Genomic DNA, 24,443 nt, shown 5'->3' with positions numbered 1-24,443 from the left:
TGCATGTGGGGTTTTATGTGCGTGGGTATGTATGTGTTTGCAAACACAGTGCCCAGGGCCCCAGTTCAGGCCACACACCTCTCTACTCCCTCCTGGGTGTCCTGCTGTCTTCCTGTCCTTGGCTCACACCTGGCATGCACCTGCTGCTCGGCCCATGGAGCTCTGAGAACAGTGTGCTCAGAGGCAGGGCTCCTGGAGTTCCGCCGAGTGCCAGGAGGGGCTTCCCCCTCACTTTCCAGAGCCACACCTGGGAGCAGCCAGGACTGTGGCAAGACCAGGCTGAGCTCCCTCCACACTGTGCGCAGAGCAGCGCTGTGTGCAGCTGAGGGGCCAACTGTGTCGAAGTCAGGTCCTGCCAGCCCTGGAGCCACACCCTTCACACCAGGACACCATGTGGAACCTCAGAGCCCACAGAGTTTCCTGGGTTTCATTTTGTGGGCGTGGTGGATATCTCCTTGGCCAGGTGACTAAAATCAGTCCCCTGCCCTCTCCCCTCACTATAGGTCCACCGGCCCAAAGTCCCAATCCTCTGGCCACAAACTTGGTAGCCAGGCCCACCAGGAGCCACCTCATCAGCATGACAAAGACCTCCCTGTCACTAGAGACAAGGGGAATGGTCTGTGAAGGTCTTTGTGGGGTCAGGAGGGGACCAGAGGGCAGATGTCTTCACTATACCTCACCTGTCCTGAGGTGGGTGCGTCTTCTGCTCACCCACCTGCTTTCTGTTGTCCTAACCTCTTGCCCATTGGATGTGTATCTTTGATTTTTTTTTTGGGGGGGGGGTTCTGGGGATCGAACCCAGGGCCTTGTGCTTACAAGGCAAGCACTCTACCAACTGAGCTATCTCCCCAGCCCCGGGTGTGTATCTTTGTATGTGGCGTGAGACAGCCTAGTCTGCCCAGGACAGTGTGTGCCTGGCCCTAGGGATAGGCATAGCTACAGTAGGTGACCAGTGTGTATTGTCAGGTGAAGAGCCCAATTGGCCCCAACCACAGAAGCCTGGCCAAGGCTACCACTGTGCCCTGGTGCATGAGACCACCACTCTGTCCCCATGCATGAGCCATAGCCTCCTGGCCAGGGAAGAGGCAGAGGCTCAGGCTGGTCCCTGGCTGTATCAGAGGACACAGTGGCCCTAGCAGTGACCCTACTGGTGCCTCCACTTCGTCCACAGTGATGGTAACAAGTCATCAAAAGCCACGCCGTTGAAAAAGCCGGGAAAGCAAGATTGTCTTCTACCTCCACCATCCCTCCGCATCCTGCAGACTCCTCCCATCCACGAGGTTGGTGTGTGGTGCTCAGTGGGGCCTGGACCCTGCAGAGTTCCCCATTCTCCAACAGGGCCTCACACCCTCAGTCAGAGCTGCACAGGGCCAGGGGTGAATGGGTGGGAGCTTCCAGAGGGAGGGCTGTCCCCGAGCAGCCGGCAGGACAGTGGCCTGCACAAAGCAAGGGTTTGGCCTGAGCCAGCACCCTGAGGCTGCTGCAGGACCAGCACTGACGGTGGAACTTGGGGCTGCGCTCTCCCAAGACCTGAAGGCTGGGAGTCCCAGGGAAGGTCTGCCCGCCACGTTCCCTCCAGGGTTTGGAGGAGCCCTCCTGCTCTCAGTTCCTGGGGCTGCAGCTGCACAGCTCCATCTCCGCCTCACCTTCCTGTGGCTCCTCCCTCCTCTCTGTCCTTTCCTTTCTTGTAAAGAATCCAGATTGCGGGTTACAGCCCACCCTGAATCCAGGATGACTGCCTCTAGGGAGCTTTAAGTAAGTACGACTGCAGAGCCCCTAGTTCTGTACAGGGTCCCTGCAGGTCCTGAGCAGATGTGAATTTGGGGGTCCCATCACCCCAGTGCTGGCTCCTCCCACTTGGCTACCAGGCAGGGCCTTCCTTTTCTTCAGCTTACAAAGTAAGAAAATGCAACAGAAACGGTCTGTGCTGGCTCATGGTGGCTTTGTGGAGTCTCCCTTTGCTCATGTAGTTGGGGTGATCACCCCTGCCCCTCGGGGTGCTTGAAAGGATTACAAGAACGAATGAGTTAAAAGCATCTGTGTGTTCCTGTGGCTCCCACTTGCTCTTTAGCTCTCCTGGGGCGTGGGCACCTTGGGGCTCAGGAACCAGCCAGATCTGGGCTCTAATCGCACTCTATCCTTTGCTAGCCTGTGATCTCAGGCAAGCTACTGCACGTCTCTGGGCTGTTTCTTCCCCTATAAAATGGTGAATGTAGGAGTCTAAGTGTGGTGCAGACTCAGGACAAAGCAGTCTAACAACCCAAAGGACAGGTCCCACTCCTTCCTTGCATGTCTCTTGAACGTTGACAGGGCTTCTCCTCGTCCTGAGATACTTGCCTGGAGAAGCCCTGGTCAGTGACCCTGGGAGCCCCTCCCTGTTCTCACGGCCTCTTATCCTGTTCTTGAGTCTCTATACCAGGCTTGGATTTTCTTCCTTCTCTCCTCTTCTCTGCTTCCCTTATTGTAAGCCAACCTCACCTGCTCCTAGAGAGTAACAATCTCCCTCTCTAGAGTGCTGGGGAGGGGCAGACATGGGAGACAGAATGCAAACTCGAGGCTCTTGGGGATGGGGGGGCCTGGTGAAGGAGAATCCCGAGTCAGTGATTTGGTCCTTTCCTGTGAGCAATTACTGCGAAGCCGTTGGTGCTCATTTTAGTACGGACAGGGTACATGATCCCGCTGCTGACCGTTGTGGTGAGGATGCCCTGGCTCCATGGGAGCTGCAGGGCCACTCTGCAGTGGAGAGGTGCTGGGACTCCTGCCTGGAGAAGGCCTGGTCAGTGCCCTGGGAGCCCCTCCCTGTGATGACAGGACCCTATGTGAGTGCCCCTTGTTCCTGTGTGTTCTGGACATTCAGCACAATCACCAAAGTGGCCTTGGCTAATCACACACCCTCCTTGGCCATGTGACTCCCTAATGTCTTTACCCCTCATAAACTACCTGCTTGGAGTCATTGTCTCCAGATCTGCTTCTGGGACACTAATGACACTAGGGGACAACAGTCCCATCTAGGGCCTCTGACCACTCTGTGGTTCTGCCATCCTACAGAAACCGAGGTCCCTGAACATGAAGAGCCTGCTTTCCAAGCTGTACACCCCAGCCAGGCTGGAGCTGGGCACCCTGTGGCCAGCGGGGGAGGCTGGCAACCCAGCACTGAGCACCCAGATGCTCAAGGAGATGGCCCTGGGCACCAAAAGTATCGCCCTCATCGCAGCCAGCCGACGCTCCAAGGCCCAGGATGGGGAGGGCAACAGCAGCCACTCCTCCTGCCACCTCTTGGAGGAGGCAACCCTGGATTCCAGAGACCGGAAGCCCAGCACCACCCCTGACCCCAGCCTGGCAGACAGGAACTTGCCCCATGCCAGCCCATGCAGGGCCCATTCCATGGACAGGAAGTCCAGGAGGAAGCGGTCACCTTCACTCACCTGGAGTGTACAGTCGGTGGGTGCTTAGGTACTAGAGGAGGACAGGAGAACAGGTCAGGGACACTGAGTCATGGTGGACATGGGAGGCCTCAGACTTAAAGGAGGTGAAAGAAACGATACCCTGTTACTCACCCGTCCCTCACCACTTCCAAGCTCATGTGTGATCTTGAACCACATGACTTCATGTTCCATGCAAGAGAGATTGAGATTTGTTACCAGGAATTGGCTCAGGTGATTGTGGAGGCTGGAAATTTCCAAGATCTATAGGCTGAGTCAGCAGCTGGAAGCCCCAGAGAGCCAGTCTCAATTCAAGCCTAAGGGTTGGAAAAAGCCAATGGCCCAGCTGGAAGAATTATCTATTATTTGGGGGAGGGTCTGCTTTCTGTTCTGCTGAGGCCTTCACCTGATCAGACGAGGTCCACCACATTAGGAGGGCCATTGCTTTTCTCAGCCATCTAATTCAAATGTTACCCAGAAGCATCCTTCCAGATACCCCCAGAATAACGTTTAGCCAAGTACCTGAGCACTCCTGGCCCAGGCAGGTTGACCCACATAACTGACCTGGGTTTAGATGAAAACTCCCTCTGTTAGGGGACTTGATAAGGGGAAAGGGAGACACACAGCTAGAAAAGTCTCATTTATTTGTTCAGTGGGGGCTGAGGAGATTAGTAGTAATTCTGCACATTTTTGTACCCAGAGGGTACAACAGTCTGGCACACAGTGGTGTTTAATCAGTGCTTGCCCTTGCCATGCTGTCTCTTCAGCACCCATTCCTCACACCACACCCTGCTATGTGACCTTTTCTGCAGGAGAAACTTCAGTCTCACTCTGCCGAGCACCTGACTGACAGCCAGGTGCTCCCAGCACACCTTCAGCAGTCAAAGTCGCCAGGAAGGAGCTTTCTCCCTGCCGTCCCCATGGCCTCCAAGATAAAACCTAGCCTCAGTTTCCACGCAGGTACCAGATTCAAGACAGAAAACATCATGTTAGTTTCTTTCTGTATCTTATGACACTGTCCTTCCTTCCAAATGAGCATCTTAGAAAGTGCAATGGGCTGGCCTGTAATAGGCTGTCTGCGTGAGCTGGGACCACTGGTTCCTGCAGTGAGCACTTGCAGAGGCCTTGGGCTTGCCTCAAGCCTGTCGGCACTCCGACTGATGGTTGAGATTGTGATAGTCGCCAGCTCGATGCACCCTGTGCTCCCGCCTCGGAGGCCAGTTAGTGCAGGTCAGAGGGTGGATCCTTGGGTGTTATGACAAAAAAGTAACTTTATTTTGCTACATAGATCAAAATTATAAATAAGAAGCACCATTTATGAACCCTGCTGCCCAGAAGTGGTCACTGAGGACAGCATCCTCCTGTTTTCCTCAGTGATGTGAACAGCTCCCTCCCCTTACAGGAAGTCAGGGCTCTATGGGATTCATCACCACTGCAGACGTGGCTTGGTGGTTCGCTTCTCTCTAAGGGTGTCCATGGTGACCTGCAGCAGAAGTTGAGACCAAACATTTGAAAATACAGTACACGTTTGGTGGTGCCATGACTCGTGACCAATGCCTAGTTCTTTATTTTTGTTTACTTATTTATTTTTGCAGTATTAGGGATTGAACCTAAGGGGACTCTCCCATGGGAAATATCCCCAGCCCTTTTTTATTTTTGAGACAGGATTTTGCTAAGTTGGAGACTGGTCTTGAACTTGTGATCCTCCTGCCTCAGCTTCCCAAGTCACTGGAACCACAAGTGTGTACTACTGTGCCCAGCTCATTCTGTATTTAAAAAAAATACTGCATTTTGCTGGGGGCAGTGGTGCATACCTGAGGCAGGAAGACTGCAAGTTCTAGGTCAGCCTCAGCAACTTATTGAGGCCCTGAGCAACTTAGCAAGACCCTGTCTCAAATAAAAATTAAAAGGACTGGGGATGTGGCTCAGTGATTAAGCACCCCTGGGTTCGATCCCCAGACCCTCCCAAACATGTTGCATTTCATTTTTCTACTAATTCACTTTTGTTATATTTACAAAAAGTCAGTTTATAGCAGATTGGAAGGAAGCAGAGCAAGCTCCTCACCAAGGTGGTTGGGAGCACAGCTGCCACGGGGGTTACAGACGGTGCTCATTTACTGAGCACAGGCTGCGCCAGGCACTGTGCTAGGCACCCTGCGGGGGTCCCTCTATTTGGGCTCATACTAGTACTGTGAGGTAAGGAATGGCTATCCTCCATGTAATACAGAAGAGTAAACTGAGGCACAGAGAGGTTGAGGAGCTTGCCCCAGTCCACACAGCAGGGAGTGGCAGTGTTGGGGGTTGAAATCAGGTGGGCTGGCCCCAGACTCCCAGTTCAGATCAATAGTTCCATTTTTTTTTTTTTTTTTTTTTTTTGGTGCTGGGGATCAAACCCAGGGCCTTGTGCTTACAAAGCAAGCACTCTACCAACTGAGCTATATCCCCAGCTGATCAATAGTTCCAGATGTCCTTTTGTTTTTACTTTATGAGGGCATGGTCTCTGGCTCAGAGGTGGGCACATTTGTGGTGTTCTAGATGGCACTTCAAGGACAGTGGAGGCAGGTGTCACCAGGTTCTCCCATCTGCCTTGCCACCGATATGCAGCTTGGCACACTCTGATAACACACACAGACTCAGGCTTTGGAAAGTGTTTGATCCTGAGGACAAAATCAGCAGAACAAAGTCATCTTCAGTACCAATTTTTTTTTTTTTTTGGTACCAGGGATTGAACCCAGGGGTGCTTAACCACTGAGCCACATTCCCAGTCCTTTATATGTTTTGTTTTGAGACAGGGTCTTGCCAGTTGCTCAGGCAACTGCTGCTGAGGCTGGCTTTGACCTTGAGATCCTCCTGCCTGAGCCTCCTTGGCCTCCTGCGCCTCTGGGAGGCACGCGCCACCTCACCCAGTTTGTAGTGCCATTTTTTCAAAACTTGGCACACTTTTTTTTTTTTTTTTTTTTGGCGGTACTGGGGATCGAACCCAGGGTCTTGTGCTTGCAAGGCAAGCACTCTACCAACTGAGCTATCTCCCCAGCCCCACTTGGCACACTTTTAAAAACAAAATGTTCTTTATGGGATTTTCTCTTTTCAGAAGTCCCCCCACCCCATTATGTGCTCTTAAAACAATAAAAGTCACAGAGAACAGAGTGGCCAGGAGTGGGAGCTAGGAGTCAGGGACGGGCTGGCCTTCCCTAGCGCTCCTCGCTGGCAGGCAGTTGCAAAGTGCCAGGCTCCAGTTACTCCAGGGCGGGGTCCACGATAGCCCCTTCCTGGGTCAGGGACTCAGAGATGCCTATGCAATTATGTGTGGCGACTCAGCCTGATGCAGCCACAGTAAGTGCCACATAGCCATACCCTGTAGCTCTGCTGAGCCAGGAGGCTCCCCTACCTGCCCACAGGAGGTGAGTGGGTGTTCCTGTCTCCTCTAGAAATGAGCCTGTCAGGATGTGTTTGTATATGTGATTGAAAGTTACATTTTCTTTCCCCAACATTTTACTGCAAAATTTCTAAACATGGAAACTGAGAGAATAATATAATATCCTCAGTGTACTCACCACCCAGCTTCCACAGTGACCAGAACTTATTTCCTCTGTCTCTACACTTTCACTTGTTTGCTATTTGATTTCCTGGGGATGTCTCCAGAAACCCCAAGATCATGCCATTTCATTTCATTTCAAGAACTCCCTAACTGACAAGAGTTTTCCATGTCATAGATAGAAGAACAAAGAGCAGTTCCTTAAAATCATCTCTTGCTATCTGTGTACAAAAGATAGGCTTTGCAGATAAGTAGGAGTAGGCTGTACTGGCCCTCTCAGTGGGCAGGAAGGGGCTGCTTCTGGGGGGCTGGGGAGATAGTTCAGTTGGTAGAGTGCTTGCCTTGTAAGCACAAGGCCCTGGGTTTGATCCCCAGCACCCCAAAAAAAAGGGTGGGGGGCTGCTTCTCCAGGATCAGGCTGAATTCCTGCTGTCCTCCCCAGGAAGCAGCTAGACACCCTTCTCAGTAGTGCCTACAAAGTCTTTGCGGGGCCAGCGTTCTCAGCTCCACAGCTGTGGGATTCTGTGATCAAAAGGTCAAAGCATATTAGAGCTGGATGGTCCTTCAAGGTCTGTAGCCCAGCCAGTTCAGGTGGGTAAACTAAGGCCCAGAGAGTAGACATGACATCTCTAGGGTCACGTCAGGTGTTGATGGCGTGGTCAGGATTGGCACCCAGTGTCCCTGTCTCCGTGCCTGGCTGCCACACTTCAAGAAAAAACACACTTGTGTTTGCATGTTTGTAGAAAGGGCTGGCAGGTGGTAGGGTAGACCAGGTGTCCCTTCTTGGCTGGTGCCGTGCAGCTCTTCACTGTGCTTCACACACGTACCATGTCTGCCAAAGGCTGGGCTCCTCAGATGGTGCCTTGGCCCCATGAGTGTTGGGAGCTGAGTGAGACCAGCAGGGACGAAGAGCATAGGAACAATGTAATTTCAGCTTGGGCACTCGGGGGCTCCTCTATAGGGTGATTGTTAGGCAGAGACCTGAGGAAGTGGGAGCTCAACTCAAGTGGAAGGGAGAGAAGCCCTTCTCTCCCCATGGCCCATCCCCTTGCTTCCTTTTCTATTTGATTATGTTCAATAAACCCAGCAAGTCCACTTCATTGCCATGTAACGGCCAGCCAAGGGCACGAGGGGATGGAAGAAGGAAGTACCAAGGAAGAGACAAGAACCAAAAGCTGGGGTGGGGAGACTTCTGGAAGGACGGAGTGCAGGAGTTCACATAAAAAGTAATCCCTGGGGGAGGCCCAACAAGCGGTCAAGCCCAGACCTGACGTGGGGGGAGCTCTCAACACATTGTGTGTTACCCATTCTTCAGTTTTAGTTCCAGGAGTCGCTGGGTAGTCCTGATAATAACATTGTCCTGTCTCTGGTCTCACTGTTCAGACGAGAACACACTCCACGTGCCTGAAGTCAGCTTCACCTTCCCCAGCACCATGTGGCAGAGCAGTGTGGGCCCCAGCAGGCCGCCCCTCCTGCCCAGGGATATCCGAGGTCAGTGCCTGCTTCCTCCCCACCATGCAGTCCTGTAGCTCCCTCCCCACTGGCTTCCAGGGTTCCCCTGGCCTCTCCATGGGGAGAAGTAAGGGCAGGAGGGCAGATGCGCACCCCTCCGTCCACACTGGCCTGGCCTCGCCGCCTCTGTGCAGGCCCTAGGATTATTCCTACCTGCAGGACCCTGATGCTCACAGAAGATAGGGATGTGGCTGAAGGTCACTCGGGAGTGAGAGGAGAGCCGGCACTTGATCTTGGGCTTGTTTGTCTCCAGCGCTCAGCTAGTTCTGCTGGTAGAGAAGAGATGGCTGGAATCTGTCCTGGCCCCAGCAGAAGCTTTGGTCCCTGAGGCTGTACTTCACTTGCCTCTCACACAGTTGCCCAGCTTCAAATGAGCTGTCAGACCCCAGCCCGGTCAGGCTGGAAGGCTGGAGGAAGGCAGAGGGCAGCGGAGGGTTGGAGTTGGGTTGAAAAGGGGAAGGCCGGGCAGCCCCTCTGGTGGGGTACAGGGTCTGGAGCTGGAGAGCCACCTCAGGTGAGGGTGGAGCAGGTGAGTCCGCATACAGCAGTAAGCTGGAGTGTGAACTCAGAACAAGGAGATGGGACTCTCAGGACTGGGTCCTGGTGATGTGGAGCCAGACATCTGGAGGTTGGAGAGATGCCTAGGAAGGACATAGGTACCTGGTTGGCGGGTGGGAGCCTCACTGAGCCCATTTCCTATGTGCTAAGTATATATTCATCCAATTCTTTAAAAAAAAACTTCTATTATTTCTTGTAACTTCAGACATGTACAAATAATAGTTTGATTTATAGGATAGAACTGCACTTCCCAAGCCAGACATGGTGGTACACACCTGTAATCCCAGCGACTTGGGAGGCTGAGGCATGAGGATTGCAGGTTCAAATCCAGCCTCAGCAACTTATCAAAGTGCTAAGCAACTCAGTGAGATCCTGTCTCAAAGTCAAATACAAAATGGGCTGGGGATGTGACTCAGTGGTTAAGCACCCCAGGTTCAATCCCCAGTACCAAAAAAACAAAAACAAACAAACAAAAATCCCTGCACTTCCCAGAATTATGAGGTAAGTCATAAATATAATTGCAAATGTTCTAATAGGTACCGAGGAAACCAATAATGTGTTTTATTTACCTCAATATATAATCAATGTAAAATTAATAATGAGAAAATTTAAATTCTTTATTTTGGCTCCATGTGAGTTTGGCATGTACAGCACACCCCAATTTTGCATTTTGGGTGCTAATTAGCTGCATGTGGCCAGTGGCTGCTATATTGAAGAGCACTATCCAGAACGTTACCAAAGCCACACCACCTGGTTCTTGGACCCCTTCTGGGAGGCAGGAAGCTCCCTCTGGCATCATTGACACCATTTTGTCACCCTCTCAACCATCTTGCAGCCAAACTGTCAGGAAGGATGGGTTCAATCCCCAGTGGGCTTACAGACCACCAGGGACCATCTGGGCCCATGTTAGGAGGTTCTTTCTTCTGTGATCTCAGTGCCTGCTCCTGTACCTTTGACCCATTTCCTCACGTCACTGATTAAGAACTTGTCATTATTATGCCATTCTTTTAAGGATTCTTTGGTCTCAATGGTGTTTACCAGTGGGACCAGAACTCCTGAGCCAGAGCATGCTGAGTGACAGAATGGGGCCAGTGTGTCTCTAAATGTGAGGGATGGAGAAGGGTCCATAAAAGTCACCCCTCCTAATTGCGTCTGGCCAGAGCTGCTAATCACATGGAGAAAGTAGCTTTGGGAAGGTCCCAAGGATAGGCCTGGGGATGCCAGAGAAGCCAAGGCCATATTAGACCTGGAGGGTTGCAAAGAAAGTCCCTGAGGGCCCAGGGGTGGCCCTGGGCATGGCAGAACCAGAAGAGGAAGGGCCCTGTGGGTCAAGCTGTCTGGGGAAGTGGCTTGAGCCATGGTGAGGCATCCACACCAGGAGGTGCCCAGATCAGGGACCCCCAGCTTGGGGTGCTTGCTTCACTTGAGATTTCCTGGACTACAGACTGAGGTCTTCCCATCCACCCCAGGGTCTACAGAGAGTGGAGGCCGATACCACAGCCCACTGCCCCCCAGCAACCCCCGAAAGCTCCAATGTGGCAGTGCCAAGAGGCCAAGAAGACCCAAATAGATGGTGGAGCCGGAGGAGGCACACAGGGAGGCCAGAGAAGCTTGACCTCAAGCCCAAGTTGGATTGGAGAGAAGGGGGCTCCGGCTGGGACACAATGGGGACAGTTCCTACTCTAGATTCAGGGGTTACCTCACCTTCCGAAGGAGGGCTGCCCGTGGAATGCCAGGGCTCTGACCATGGGTCCTTCCCAGAGGTCCCTGGTCTTTCTTGGGTGACCACATTTGCAGAGACTGTTCCTGGAACCACAGCACAGCCTGTTGTTGACTCTGGGAGGACCTGTCTCTGGAAGTTCTCAGGTCACTGCCCACCACTCAGCCCAGGATGAAAAGGATGCCTAAGTAGCCACTGGTAGGTAGTGGAGAAGAATTTGTTCCCATCCCCACAAACCTCAGCCAACCTTCAGAGTGGACCTGCTCTCTCCCAGGTGCGCAGGCTCCTGGGTGAGCATATCAGGGATAGATGAGGACAGTCTTCTGCCACATTCTGCTGACTCCTGACACTGCAGTGGTGCAGAGAGGAAATGTCGCTATCAGAAGCGGGATAGAATTGTTAACTCAGATGAAGGCTGTACACAAAAGCCTCGAAAGCTGGGCACCCGTGAGGAGAGGGCCTAAGGGGTTTATGAGCTTCAGTGATTTTTTTTCATCAGATCACACAGGAGGCGCAAGCACTATCCTATGAAGAGACGGCTGCAATCTGCTCTGGTTGTGTTTGGTGCTCTCTTTCTCAAATCCAGGCCTTCACCCCTTGCACTCTGGGGCTCCTGTGTAGAAAACCACCTCCCTGGTGGTAGGAGTCACTTTTTGTTGACCAGCCACCTCTCAGTCAGGAGGTAAGAAAGATCAAGATGGGAACAGAGATGAGCTCTGTGGACTTTGGCATCAGCACCTCAGGGCCAGGAGGTACAGGTGGCGTTGTGGCCTCTTGGCCTGAGTAGGATACCCATAATTGCTGTGCAGACTCCACGGCTGATGCAGTGGAGTTGATGCAGGCGGGTCTCCCCGTCATAACGCCCCCTGTCAAGGCAGGCAGGCTTGGGACTTGCACAAAGCCAGGCTGCCCTTCTGGAACTTCTTGAAGGCTCTGCTTCCTGCTCTGCTGCAACTTCTGGGGCACATCAAAACCCACCCCTTCACTTAGAGGGAGGTGCCAAGCCTGGGGTACAGGATTTTGACATTTCTACCTGGCCTCAGAGCTGAAGCCAGTCTGGGTCTCAAGTCCCTTAGGACTGGTGGGCCCCGATCCTGACATTAGGTACCTCCTGAGATGGGTATGAAATGACCTCAAGAAGGTCGTGGACAGATATTTTTATTTTTAAGGATATTTATCATAATGTATATTAGAAAAATATAAAATTGGTCCATAAGACATTTGAGTTCATTAATCATGTCCAAACTTAAAGAGTGAGTTGCTTCAAAAGAAAAAAAGAATCAACCCTCTAACTGTCCAGGTGGTACCGGGGCAAAGTGACAACATGAGTGTAGTCTGGAGTCTCTGAGTGCAAGACACTAGCCTCCCTGTGTCTCTCAGAGGCTGTTTGCTGCTAAACAGAAAACCCCCAGCAGTGACTTAAACAAGACAGGGCTTATTTGCAGGGAAAAGCAGGAGATAGCATTGTGTAAAACTGCTCTGTGAAGTCATCAGAACCCCTTAGGAGGAAGCCCAGGGCTCAAGGTCTCCAGGTGTCTGTAGAGCTATAGCCAGCACATCTGCATCCCAGGCAAAGGAGGAAAGCCTACCTGCCAACCTCTGCCTCTGCCTCATTGGCTAACACAGGAACATCATGGCCCTCCCTTCTGCAAGGCATGCTGGGAAATGTAGCTGTGTTCTTGCTGCCACCAAAATAACTAGGTTTCCACAGATCAGGAAGGCAGAATGGACACTGCAGAATGTCCCCAGCATGTGTGCCACCCTCTCCAGGGTGCATATAGCGAAGTTGAGGCCCAGAGAGGGATCCAACATTGTTGGCTCATGGCTGCTGAAAATTGAGGATGTCCTTGGTTCAACTTTGAGGCCCCTCCCATGCGGCCTCCTGGCCTTTCCATTCTCTTCCCAGCCTCCCGCCTGGCCCCTTGCAGAGCCTCGGCTGACTTCAGGACCTTCCCTTGCCACCAGCACTCAGGCTCCTGCCTGTGCTGTGCTTGTGGGGTCCCTTCCCAGCCCTGCCCATGCTCCTCCTTCCCTGCCCCAGCTGACCCATAGACTCTGTCCTGCTAGAGACAACCCTCCCCACCTTGGGCTCCTGCAGGGCATGACCTTGCCTGTTGAGGGGGGGGTAGCAGTCATGCCTCCTGGTGGGGTTCCAGGGTGGTTGAGGGGACAAGTGGGTGCACAGTGCTTGGAACAGGGACTGCTGCAGCACAGGAACTTGCTGTGCATTAGCTGAGGCAACTGTCATTGCACAGTTGTCACCTCATCACCCGTCTGTCTCCTGAGCAATCAACCTTGAGCTTTCTCAGAGCTTGTCTGGGATGGGCAGCCCCACCCAGGCAGGCGCACAGTGGGTGCTCAGTAAATGCTTATAACACAAAGGGAACTGCAAGAGAATGGGATACCACAGGCCTGTGTGCCAAGGGAGAGGATGGTCTCAGTTCCCTGGGTGACTGCACAGGTGTGGAAGGCAGATGTGGCCCCAGCAGCTCTTGTTTAAAAGCAGTGATTGTACCATTTGGTTCATCAAGCACTTTCTCATCCGTCAGCTTACCTGAGTCTCATTTAGCAGCCCAGGAGGCCTGTGGGTAGGGAGGAGCAATTTTCCTTTTAGAACTGAGAAACAAAGGCTCAGAGGGGTTCGAGACTTGCTGAAGTCAAGGGAAATGGGATCCATGGAGGGTGGGTCATGCCTCCACTCTGAGAGCCAGAACCCTGAGCTCTTCCTTTCTCTTTCTCCTAAGGCCACCGAGCGATGTGGCATGAGAGCTTCCCTTCATGCCACCCCAGCAGGCTCTGGCAGGAGACATCCAGATGCCTCCCAGACAAAGCCCCAATGTGTCTCTGACCAGCATCTGTGACAAGGTCATACAAAAGGCCAGTACTGGGCCAGCCATGAACGTCTGAGTTTTTCTGACTCTAGGAAAGTGCTCAGGTATTCTATGAACACACAGGGAAGTTCACGTGTGCCCATCATGTGTGCCCCCACCAGGATGGAGGTGAGAGCACGTCCCCTTGGGAGCTCTGCTCTGACTCCATCTCCACAGGGCAGTGCCTGCCCCACTCCTGAGACACTCAGATGTCCCTTCTTCTCTGCTGCTGTGAGAGCCTTCACCTCCTGAGGGATCATGGCTGTTCTCTTTTGTGGCTGTGTGACACTGCTGTTAAATGTCACGATCTGCTTCTCTGGTCTTTTGCTGACGTCCTCTGGGTCGTTTCCAGGTGGGCTGATGGGCTCCAACAGCTGCGAAGCCCACAACTGGGCACACACGAGCCCTCTCCTAAGCTTGTGTATTAGGTTAGAGTTCCAGGAGCGGAGGTGCTGGGTGACCAGATTAGTGCTAGTCTGCTCTCAGGATCATATGCTGTGGACAACCGCCTGTGCATCTCTGAGTGGGACACTGTTCTGGCCTTCCCGGGTTAGGACCTGGGTGTCTGCTCTAGTGGGCAGTGGCCCCATGTGATCCTCACACTGCTAGGGTCTGGCAGGCAACTATTCCATGGAAAACCCCTAACAGCCAGGGCTGTGGTGGGGCCTTTTGGAAGTCCCCCTGGAACTCTCTCCAGGGCATTTTCCCATGACCTCTTAACCCCTGAGACTCTGGCCTTTGCCCTTCCGTTGTGTCCCTGGGCTATGGCAGAGGGAGGGGAAACTGCCCTAGATCTGATCACTCACTGAGCCCACTGAGACCATGGCCTCTTTCTCACTTCCACCTGGATTCAGGACCTTCATTCTGCAAATGTGGCAGCTTGTACTGACCTAAGGGTGTCTATTATGGCCACAGCATGGAGGGAAGCAGTGTGATATGGTGGCTAGGGCCATGAGCTTCAGAATCAAGTAGCCTGAGATACATGCCTGCTCACATCTCCTTCCTGGGCCTCCATCTGCAAGATGGAGTCTGTAATCCCCAATAGCAAAAGTGAAAGAGAGGACTGGGGCTGTAGCTCAGTGGTAGAGCCCTTGCCTAGCATGTGTGAGGTCCTGGGTTCCATCCTCAGCACCACATAAAAATATAAATAAAGTAAAGGTATTGTGTCCATCTACAACTAAAAATATTTTTTAAAAGTATAAGAGAGATTCTCAGTATAGGGCTCAGCATGCAGTGAGACATGATTCCAGGGTTTCCAATTGGCAACCTCAGTTTCCCTCTGTGCAAAAGAAGTAGCAGTCCTTTCACTCTGATGAGTAATTTTTTTCTAATTTCTTTTCCCTCCCTCCCTCCCTCCCTCCCTTCCTTCCTTCCTTCCTTTGTGGTGCTGGGGATGGAGCCCAGAGCCTCACACATGCTAAACAAGCACTCTACCACTGAACACACCCAGCCCTTGATTAGCAATTTTTAAGCATACAAATATGGTTTTAAAAACAAGAACAGGAGCCAGGTGTGGTGGTACATGTCTGTAATCACAGTCATTGGGAGGCTGAGGCAGGAGGATTGCAGGTTGGAGGCTATCCTGGACAACTTAGCAAGACCTTGGCTCAAAATAAAAAACCAAAATGGGTGGGTATGTAGCTCAGCAGCAGAGTGCCCCTGGGTTCAAATCCCTGGCACTGAAAACAAACAAACAAACAAAAAAAACGAACTGCAAAACCTCCGCAAAGACAGCAGGAGGCTCTTGCACCATGACAGGCCTGGGAGGGCAGCCAAAGCTGTGAGAAGGCTAGAGTTTCTGCTTGTCACCCAACAACTCACAGACAGTCAGTGAGTGTATTCTGCCCAACGGCGGAGACCAGCGCCAGCCGTTTCCATGCACGAGGAAGCTCACTGAACGGGCTTCCTTGTGCAGCTTGGAAAGACCTCACAGGGATGGACAGACCTAGGAAGGAATCTCATCTCCACCACATGTTCTTTTCCACCAGTCTCAGAGGGTGGGAAAGTAGGAGGATGTTCTTGGTGTGGTCATTAATGTCCTGGGGTTGCCCTCACAAACGGCCACAGTCTGGGTGGCCTAGAAGAGAGACTGATTCTCTCCCATTCTGAGATCCAGGGGTTGGCCAGGCATGCTCCCTCTGAAAGTGGCAGGGAGGTCTGCCCCAGGTCCTCTGCAGCCTCTGGTGGCTCCTTGACTGGTGGCAGCATCTCTCTGATCTTCCGGTGGGCATGTCTGCCTCATCACATGGCTTTTGTTTTCTTGTCATCGTCGTATTTTAGTACTGGGACTCAAATCCAGGACTTGCACATGCTAGGCAAGCGCTCCACTAAGCTGCACCCCAGCCCACATGGCACTGTTTTTATAAGGGCCCACCCTGCTCTAGTATGATGTCATCTTTACACCTATAGCAGCCCTGCCTCCACATACGGTCCTGTTCTAAGCTATGGGCAGTTAGGGATTCAGCACTGGATTTAGGGTTGGGAATGGGGTGCACAGCTCAGCCTATCACCCAGGGAGGCAGAAAGGCCAGTAAAAAGCACCCAGAGGCCACCACATAAATATGTTTGCTCACAGCATACAGTGTGAGCTAGGGTTTTTGCAGAGGGGATGCTGTATCAGTTGTACGAATGTATCATTTTTCATTTTTATAAGTGTATACAAAGAGATTTGTCATATTTAAATTCTTATTAAAATGTCTGATAAAGTTGTTTTCTATTATCCCTTTATTCATGCTTCTGTAGCTATTTGTAAGCTATTTGTTTTGTTTGTTTTATTACTGGGGATTGAACTCAGGGCATTTAACCACTGAGCCACATCCCCAGCCCTTTTTTGTATTTTATTTAGAGACAGGGTCTCGCTGAGTTGCTTAGGGCCTCACTAAGTTGCTGAGGCTGGTAGTGATCCTCCTGCCTCAGCTTCCCAAGTTGCTGAGATTATAGGCATGTGCCACCTCACCTGGCTCTATAAGCTATTTGTAAAGTGACTTCAAACATATATGTTAAATGGATCTGCTGGGGCTCAAGTGGCAAATGATGATTATGATGTTTCTGGGTACTAAAGGTTAAGTTGTGTTAAAAGTTGCAAACTTGCTGGGCATGGTGGCACACACCTGTGATCCTAGCGACTCAAGAGGCTGAGGCAGGAGGATCATGATCATAGTTCAAGGCCAGCCTGCGCAACTTAGCGAAGACCTGTCTCAAAAGAAAACATTGTAAAAAGGGCTGGGGATTTGACTCAGTGGGAGAGTGCCCTTGGGGTCAACCCCCAGCACTGGAGGGGGGGGGGTGGGGGGGAGAAGAAGAAGAAAGAAAGAAAGAAAAAATGAAAAAAGAAAAAGTTGCAAACTTGTCTTTCACCCAAGTTACCAATACATGCGAAAACTGGGCTAGCAGAACCCGCGTTCCGAATATATTTGTCTTGGCCAAATCTGTGGCATCAAAATGCCTCAACCACCTTCCATCTCCTCAACCTGGACACAAGTAGTTCATGGACAAGTGACTTTCTCAGCCTGGCTGCTTTGCTCTGCCTAGGCCAGCTGTGACCCCCAGCTGTGCATTAAAACCCTACTTGCCTCCACTTGGATTATGTTCTGAGTCTTGGTTTTTCCACCTGTGTAATGGGATAGTGGCACCTGCCTTCCTCCTGCAGAGGGTTAACCTGAAGGTGACTGGGGATGGGACAAGGTTGAGACTCAGGTCCTCTGTATGTGGCAGAGTTGTGTTACATATGAGGAAAAAAATCAGACAAGCCCCAACCATCAGTTTAAAAATATCTGAATCACCGATTCAGGGGAAGGTCAGCCCTTTACCAGAGTGCGGCAAATGGGAGAACCCTTGAGCTAGACTTAGGAAGGTACCCAAGGAGGCATGGGTGTTCCAGTGACTGAAAGAACCAGCATGTTCTTGTGCTGTGACAGAGGTCAGGTGAGAGCTTCTGCCCTGCCCTGCCGCTGGCAGCATGGACCCTGTTCTGTGACCGAGCTGGGAGCACAGCGTCTTACATCAGAGGCTGACGTCAGCCCCATAGGGCTCATACCAGGTCCCTCCACTGGGAACGTCCTGGGTGTTTACTACCATGGCTGATCCCAGGCATCATTGCAAGGGAGAGATGTGTAGGTGCAGAGCCGACAGTCTGACCCAGAGAGAAGCCAGGGAAGAGTCACACGGGAAGGGTGGAGAGCATTCGTGGGGTCTCCTGGAGAGGAGAGGCCTAAAGTCTGGGTGGCAGATAGACCACTCTGGTGGGGAATGAGCTTCCCAATTTGGAAGTGTGCAAGCAGGTGAGTGCCAGATTGGTGACATGGGCATCAAGTCCTAAGCAGTTTGGGGATTTCTCAGGCTCCTTGTACAGAGCCAGTCATTCCACAGAGGAGGCCGAGACTCATGTCTCACACTGTCTTATCCTTTTGATGTTCTTGCATAGATTAGTGTCTCAGTCCATCCAGTCTCTACAATAAAATACACAGGCTGGCTCACTTATAAACAGAAATTCATTTTCTGTAGTTCCAGAAGCTGAGAAATCCAAGATCTGGGATCTGGTGAGGGTCCGCTTCTGGGTTGCAGACTGTTGTCTGTTGGCTTGTCCTCACATAGGCAAACAGGGTTCTCTGGGGTCCCTTTTAGAAGGGCACTAGTCCACCCTCATGACTTAGTCACCTCCTCAAGGCCCCCTCCTAACATAATCACTTTGAGATTAGGTTTCAACATAAGATCAGGTGACACAAACATTTCATCCATTGCAGTTAGTCTGTGTGTGTACTTCAGTTCTTTTTTTTTTTTTTTAACATTTTTTTAGTTGTTGATGGACCTTTATTTTCTTTATGTGTGGTGCTGAGAATCAAACCTAATGCCTCACACATGCTAGGCAAGCACTTTACCCCTGAGCCAGACTGAGTCCCACTGAGCTAGTCTGAGTACAGACTGAAGTCCTGTACCTCAGTCCTTGAGTACAACTTCCCCAAGCTTTCTGTCCCCCATGGTAGCTCTCTGCATGTGGAAGGGGGGGGGCTGATTTATGCGGAGGCAGGCACTCTACGTGACGGGCTATATTGCCAGCACTAGGGGGGTGCTGATTTATACCCACCATGATTTGGGAACTCTTCAAGTCCACCCTGCCTTGGTCTTCCATGACCCACACAGAGCCTAGTCCCCACTTTCCTTCCTTTGGGGGCCCCTTTGTCTTCAGAGTGAAATGTAGCCCCAAGCATCTAGCTGCCCCTGGTCATTCCAACAACCAGGAAGGTAAAGCAGGAGACAGGGATTGGGAGGATCTGGTTGTGGGATGAGGGCAAGACTTGGCTTGGTGACCAAAGCTGAGCCACTTCCAGAGCTTAGGTGACCAGCCCAAGGTCACACAGCTGCTGGGCGACAGCCTCAGTGTCCAGACCCAGCGCCCTCCTTCCCTTATCATTCCATACTGCCTGCAAGACATTGGAGATAGAAACACTGCAGAGGTAAGACTCCAGACCAGGAGCAGGAGTAACGAGCGCACAGTAAATCAGGAGGGGCCATCTGTCCATTCTGGATTTTCACATCACCTTGCATAGACCAATGGATTTTCAATTCATGTTCTTCTTTCCTTCTTCCTTTCTTACCCTGTCCATGCTCATAGTGACTGGGGACCCAGGAGATATCAGAACCTCTCAGATAACTTTTTCCAGGGGGTAGCTGATGTGTCCTTGCTGATCTCTTGTTGGAGTCACAGTTACTGTTCTTTCCTCTGTTGCAACCCTGGTTATGAAATCAGAACCAGTCCAAGACAGGAGGGGACATGGAAATAACTCAAACACAGACTGAGCCAGGCTGTGGTCAGCCCTGGGGAGGTGGCAGCCTTTGCACAGGGGTCCTGAAGTGGGTTGCAGTCAAAGTTGCTACAGGGAAGGAAAAGGATGGCTAGCTGAAGAAGCTTGGAACCTAGAAAGACAAGAGATGCCAGTTGCCACTGTGGGCACCACCAGGGCAGAACTGGCCTCCAGTGATCCCTCCTAGCAGGTGCTCTTCCTTATAAGAAGTCACTGGATTCTATTGCAACTCTGGTTCTGGAGCCCAAACTTTAGGTTCTGGTTCCAACCCTCTCATATATATGCTGTGTGCCTTTGACTGGTTGGTTAATTTCTCTGAACCCCTGCTTCCTTGTCTGTAAATGGACAAATAATATGCAGTTACTTCAGGCAGACTAAGTAAAAATGTTTCTGCATGTTGCTAATTCAAGAAGTATGTTTTAAAAACAGAGGTGAGATTGACAAAGTATAATGTGGAAAGCTGATGAACTCCGGGCCATCAGCTGATCCTGCAGTGTCGGCAAGAAGCCAAGCCCAGGAAATACTCCTTGCCAAAGGCGACCATGTTATCAGCCTTGACCCTTGGCTCTGATGCTAACAGTTATCAGATGTCTAAGGACAATGGGGGGTGTCCTAGGTATAGCAGGATAATAGCAAAATGTTCTTAGCACTGCAACAGTAGGATAGCTGCAAAAAATGTTTCTAGTTCTGTAACTTTTTAGTGCACAAAGAAGCCTCTGACAATTTACAAGCCTTGATCAATTTACAACGCCCCTATAGTTTAATTTCCTGACTATGAGACCCTATATAATAAACTTACGGAGCTAGTTCTGGGTGCACTGTTCCTCCCTCAGAGTACAGTCTCCCACCTGGCCCCAGTCTTTTGTGAGATTATCTCTGTGCCTTCTTTGTCTCTGGGTTTTTCTTCATCTCCCGTTGCCCCTATTGGAGAATCCTTTGTTGGTGCTGTGCGGTTCGCGACCAGCGAGTGGCTCAAATGCAGGGCAACTCAAACAGAATCAGAAGAGGACACTCCTGGAACGCACGTGCACTTTCTGAGTTCTCCACGTTAGCAGTAATCACTGTGAAACTTCAAGGTGAAGAGCGCATATTTGTGGGATCAGTCTCTGGGTGGAAAACATGGGAAATTCCATGTTCTCCCAAGAGAAACCTTCATGTGCAAATACTTAAAGCGACCCTGAAAGGTCAAGGATGCACTTTTAAAAAGAAACAGCTTGTTAAATTTTTAAAATTTGTTGATAAAAATTGTCATTGGTTTCCAAGGAGGGTACTGTCCATTTAGATCCCTGGGGAAAAGTAGGAGAGCAGCTGTGTGCTTGCTATATTAATGAGGGTTTGGCTAAAATTCTCATGTCAGGGGCTGGGGTTGTAGCTCAGTGGTAGAGTGCTTGCCTAACACATGTAAGGCACTGGGTTCAATCCTTAGTACCACATATAAATAAATAAAAATAAAGGTATTGTGTCCATCTACAACTAAAAAAATTTTTTTTAATTCTCATGTTAACTTTTACTTTATAGTTATTAATTAAAGACTGTTTAAATCCTACCCAGGAGAAATCAAGATTACTTTCCTTTACCAACGCAACAGAGTTAAAACAAACTTTAGATGGGTGTCATATTCTAGTCTCGTCTGCTCTCATACCGCCTCCCTCTCTAAAGGTTGTAGCGATAAGCTCAGCTACAGGTGATAAATCATCGCCCTTACAAAATGAACAAGAATTAAAATCTGAGATGAATCAAGGTCAATACCAGCAGGCAGAGAAAGATATTTTTGTTAACAATAAAGAAATAACTAAAGACTTTGCCACTGTAATTTTTAATGTATCTTCAGTGCCCTCTACTTTGGGTGCCCAATCAAAAATGTCACCTATTCCTGTGCTGTAGCCTTTGTCTCCATTTACATTGAGCCTACCAGAGGCTAGACAGGCTGGGGAAGATATTTTTGGCTTTCAAATTTTCCCTGTAATCAAAAGGTACAATCCTAATTATCCATATATGCATATATGAGCCTATTCTTTTTAAAACCTTAAAGGACTTAAAAACAGCTTCTAGCTTGTATGGGCCAACTTCTCCATTTGTTATTAGCTTGCTTGAAAATATCTTTAATGAGGCCCTAACTCCAAATGATGGGCAAACTCTGGATAAGGCATGTTTCAGTCCAGGAGATTATCTAATGTGGAAATCAGACAGAATGGAAGCCAGTAAGACCAAGCAACTCGAAATCAGTCACATGGTGTAAACATTACTGTGGATATGTTACCAGGAACTGGAGCTTTTCAAAATGTACAAAATCAGCTAAATTATACACTACAAGCTTATCAGCAAATATATATATGTGCAATAAAAACAACTAAAGGAGAAAAGACAACAGATATCGGTAAAATTATCTGAGGACCAGATGAGCTGTGGGCTGATTTTGTGGCTCGCTGTGTCAGGCTGCAAGTCGAATTACTGCAGATCCTGAGGCTGGAAATATTCTGGTAATACAATTGGCATTTGAAAATGCAAATAAGACTTGCCAAGATGCATTGCACCCTTATGGAAAAAAGAGGACTGTGAGTGGTTTTTATTCGTTTATGTGCAAACATTGGACCATCATATATTCAAATGCTGCTCTCAGCATTAAAAGAGGTTTTCATCAAAAAAAAAAAAAAACACACAAATAGGTAAGTTCAAGGGACTTCATTTCAATTGCGGGGAGTCTGGGCATTACGCCAATAACTGCAAACAGCACTCCCTTCCTGTAGTGGGTTAGTGGAAGGCAGGGCTTTCCCCAGCCGTTGGAGAAATGCCCTCAATGTCAGTCAGGTTATCATTAGAGTGAAGAATGTAGATCTAATACGGACATACATGGATGCACTTCAGTTCCTTGGCAAAGAAACTGTTCAGGGGCCAGCTCCAGCACCCACAAACATTGGGGGCAATGATACACCACCACAGCCGTATCAGCCATGGCAACCAGCAAATCCATTCAGAGACCTCTACTGTGCCACCCTCAGAAGCACAGGATTGGACCTCTGTCCCACCTCCAGGTTCCTGTTGACTCCAGAGATGGGTTGGTCCTTAAGCTATTCCTAGAGGAGTTTATGATTTCCTGCCACAAGGTGTTATGGGACTTATTTTGGGAAGAAGTAGTTTAACCACGAAAGGTTTTTCAAGTGTTACCAGGAGTCATAGATCCTGACTATCAAAGGGAAATTAAGATCATGGCTCAAACATTTAATACTATTATTCAAATTCTTCCTGAGACTAGGATAGCACAAATTGTTCTTTTACCCTACATGCTAAGTGGTGAAATTATTTCCTGTGAACCTAGAAAAGAAAGAGGTTTTGGCTCCTTCAATTGGGTGTACTGGTCACAATTGATTAAACAGGGTCGTTCAGAACTTGAATTAAAATTAAATGGAAAATCTTCTCAAGGTGTGATAGATACTGATGCTGATGTCTCTGTCATTGTCCTGCAATGTTGGTCAAAGACTTGGCCTCTAGATCTGGCCGATGCAGACTCAGAAGGTATTGGTCAAGTTTCCTTGCCTCAACAAAGTGTTCAATATCTTAAATGGGAAGACTCCGAAGGTAATACTGGATTGGTTAACGCCTTTTTTTATTAACATAAAAAAATTTTATAGTTGTAGATGAACAGAATGCCTTCATTTTATTTGTTTATTTTTATGTGGTACTCAGGATTGAACCCAGTACCTCACTCATGCTAGGCAAGTGCTTTGCCACTGAGCTATAGCCCCAGCCCAAGCTTATGCTCTTGATCATGTTCCTGTTAATCTTTGGGGAAGAGATATACTAGCTGAGATGGGTGTCCTATAATTCAGTCCCAACTCAGTCGTTACCTCTCAAATGTTATATTAAAATTTTGATCCTACTAAAATGCCACAAGGCAGAACAGTTTCTAATTCCTGCCTCCCACCAACAAGGGTGACTAGAGCTAGGTTATAATGACTCCTCACCTTTTCATGAGGGGCCTTGATCACCTCTCTCACCCAAAAAATAGCAGCTAAAATTACCTGGTTTTCTAATGACCCTGTTTGGGTCAATAAATGGTCCCTAATGGGAGAGAAGCTCTAAGCAGCTCAACTGTTAGTTATAAGAACAGCTTCAGGCTGATCATATTGAATTTAGTTTTAGTTCTTGGAATGCTCCTATTTCTGGAAGATGGAGGCTACTGCAGGACCTTAGAGCAGTGAACAGAACCGTGGAAGTTATGGGTCCTCGATCTGGACTACCACCACCTACTGCTATTCCTTTATCTTATCGTTTATTTATACTGGATCAAAAGATTGTTTTTTCACAATACCTTTGTACCCTGAAGAGTTTAAGTGTTTTGCTTTTAGTGTCGCTGAAGTAAAATTTAAAGAGTCAGTCAAACATTATTTCTGGAAAGTATTACCACAGGGAATGGCTAACAGCCCTACCTGGTGCCAACATTTGGTAGATCAAGCTGTTTTCCCCAGCCATATAAAATATCCTAATGCATTTATTATCCATTACATGGATGATTTCTTAATAGCTCATGCAGAATTGTTTCTGCTCCAGGAAGTCTTTATGCACTTGTACGCTTCTTGTATCACACATGGGTTGTGTATAGCTCCAGAAAAGGTTCAAAGGACTTCTCCATTTCAATATCTTGGAAGTCTGATTGAAGGGTGCACAGTTTATCCCCAGTGACTTCAAATTAGAATAGAAACCTTATGTACTCTCAATGACTTCCAAAAACTTCTCGGTGACATTAATTGGTTACATCCTTCTTTAAAATTAACTACATCAAGCCAGGCATGGTGGCACATGCCTGTAACCCCAGTGGCTTGGGAGGCTGCGGCAGGAGGATCGCAAGTTCAAAGTCAGCCTCAGCAACTTAGTGAGGCGCTAAGCAATTCAGTGAGACCCTGGGGATGTGGCTCAGTGGTTGAGCACCCTGGGTTCAATCCCCAGTACCCCCCCCCCAAAAAAAAATTTAACTGTATCAGAGTTGAGGCCTTAGTTCATATTCTCAAAGGAGATCCCTCTCCATCT

General features: G+C 49.7%; 1 protein-coding gene across 1 annotated transcript in view; it reads left to right on the top strand.

Annotated features, from left to right (window-relative positions):
• Window positions 1-10,624, top strand: part of LOC124970544 (kinesin-like protein KIF19) — a 41,198-nt gene extending 30,574 nt beyond the window's left edge. Inside the window, exons 16-20 of the mRNA XM_047533951.1 lie at window positions 1,172-1,280; window positions 3,049-3,441; window positions 4,238-4,382; window positions 8,341-8,448; window positions 10,497-10,624. Of these exons, the coding sequence (XP_047389907.1) occupies window positions 1,172-1,280; window positions 3,049-3,441; window positions 4,238-4,382; window positions 8,341-8,448; window positions 10,497-10,597 (856 nt within the window). The 3' untranslated portion in view covers window positions 10,598-10,624. The remainder of the gene's footprint in view (window positions 1-1,171; window positions 1,281-3,048; window positions 3,442-4,237; window positions 4,383-8,340; window positions 8,449-10,496) is intronic.
• Window positions 10,625-24,443: the final 13,819 nt, after the last annotated feature.

The sequence above is a fragment of the Sciurus carolinensis genome, chromosome 18 (genome assembly GCF_902686445.1).
Source record: "Sciurus carolinensis chromosome 18, mSciCar1.2, whole genome shotgun sequence".
NCBI classification, from domain to species: domain Eukaryota; kingdom Metazoa; phylum Chordata; class Mammalia; order Rodentia; family Sciuridae; genus Sciurus; species Sciurus carolinensis.
The sequence above is the reverse complement of the archived record's forward strand: the minus strand, read 5'-3'. Positions and strand labels throughout refer to the sequence as shown.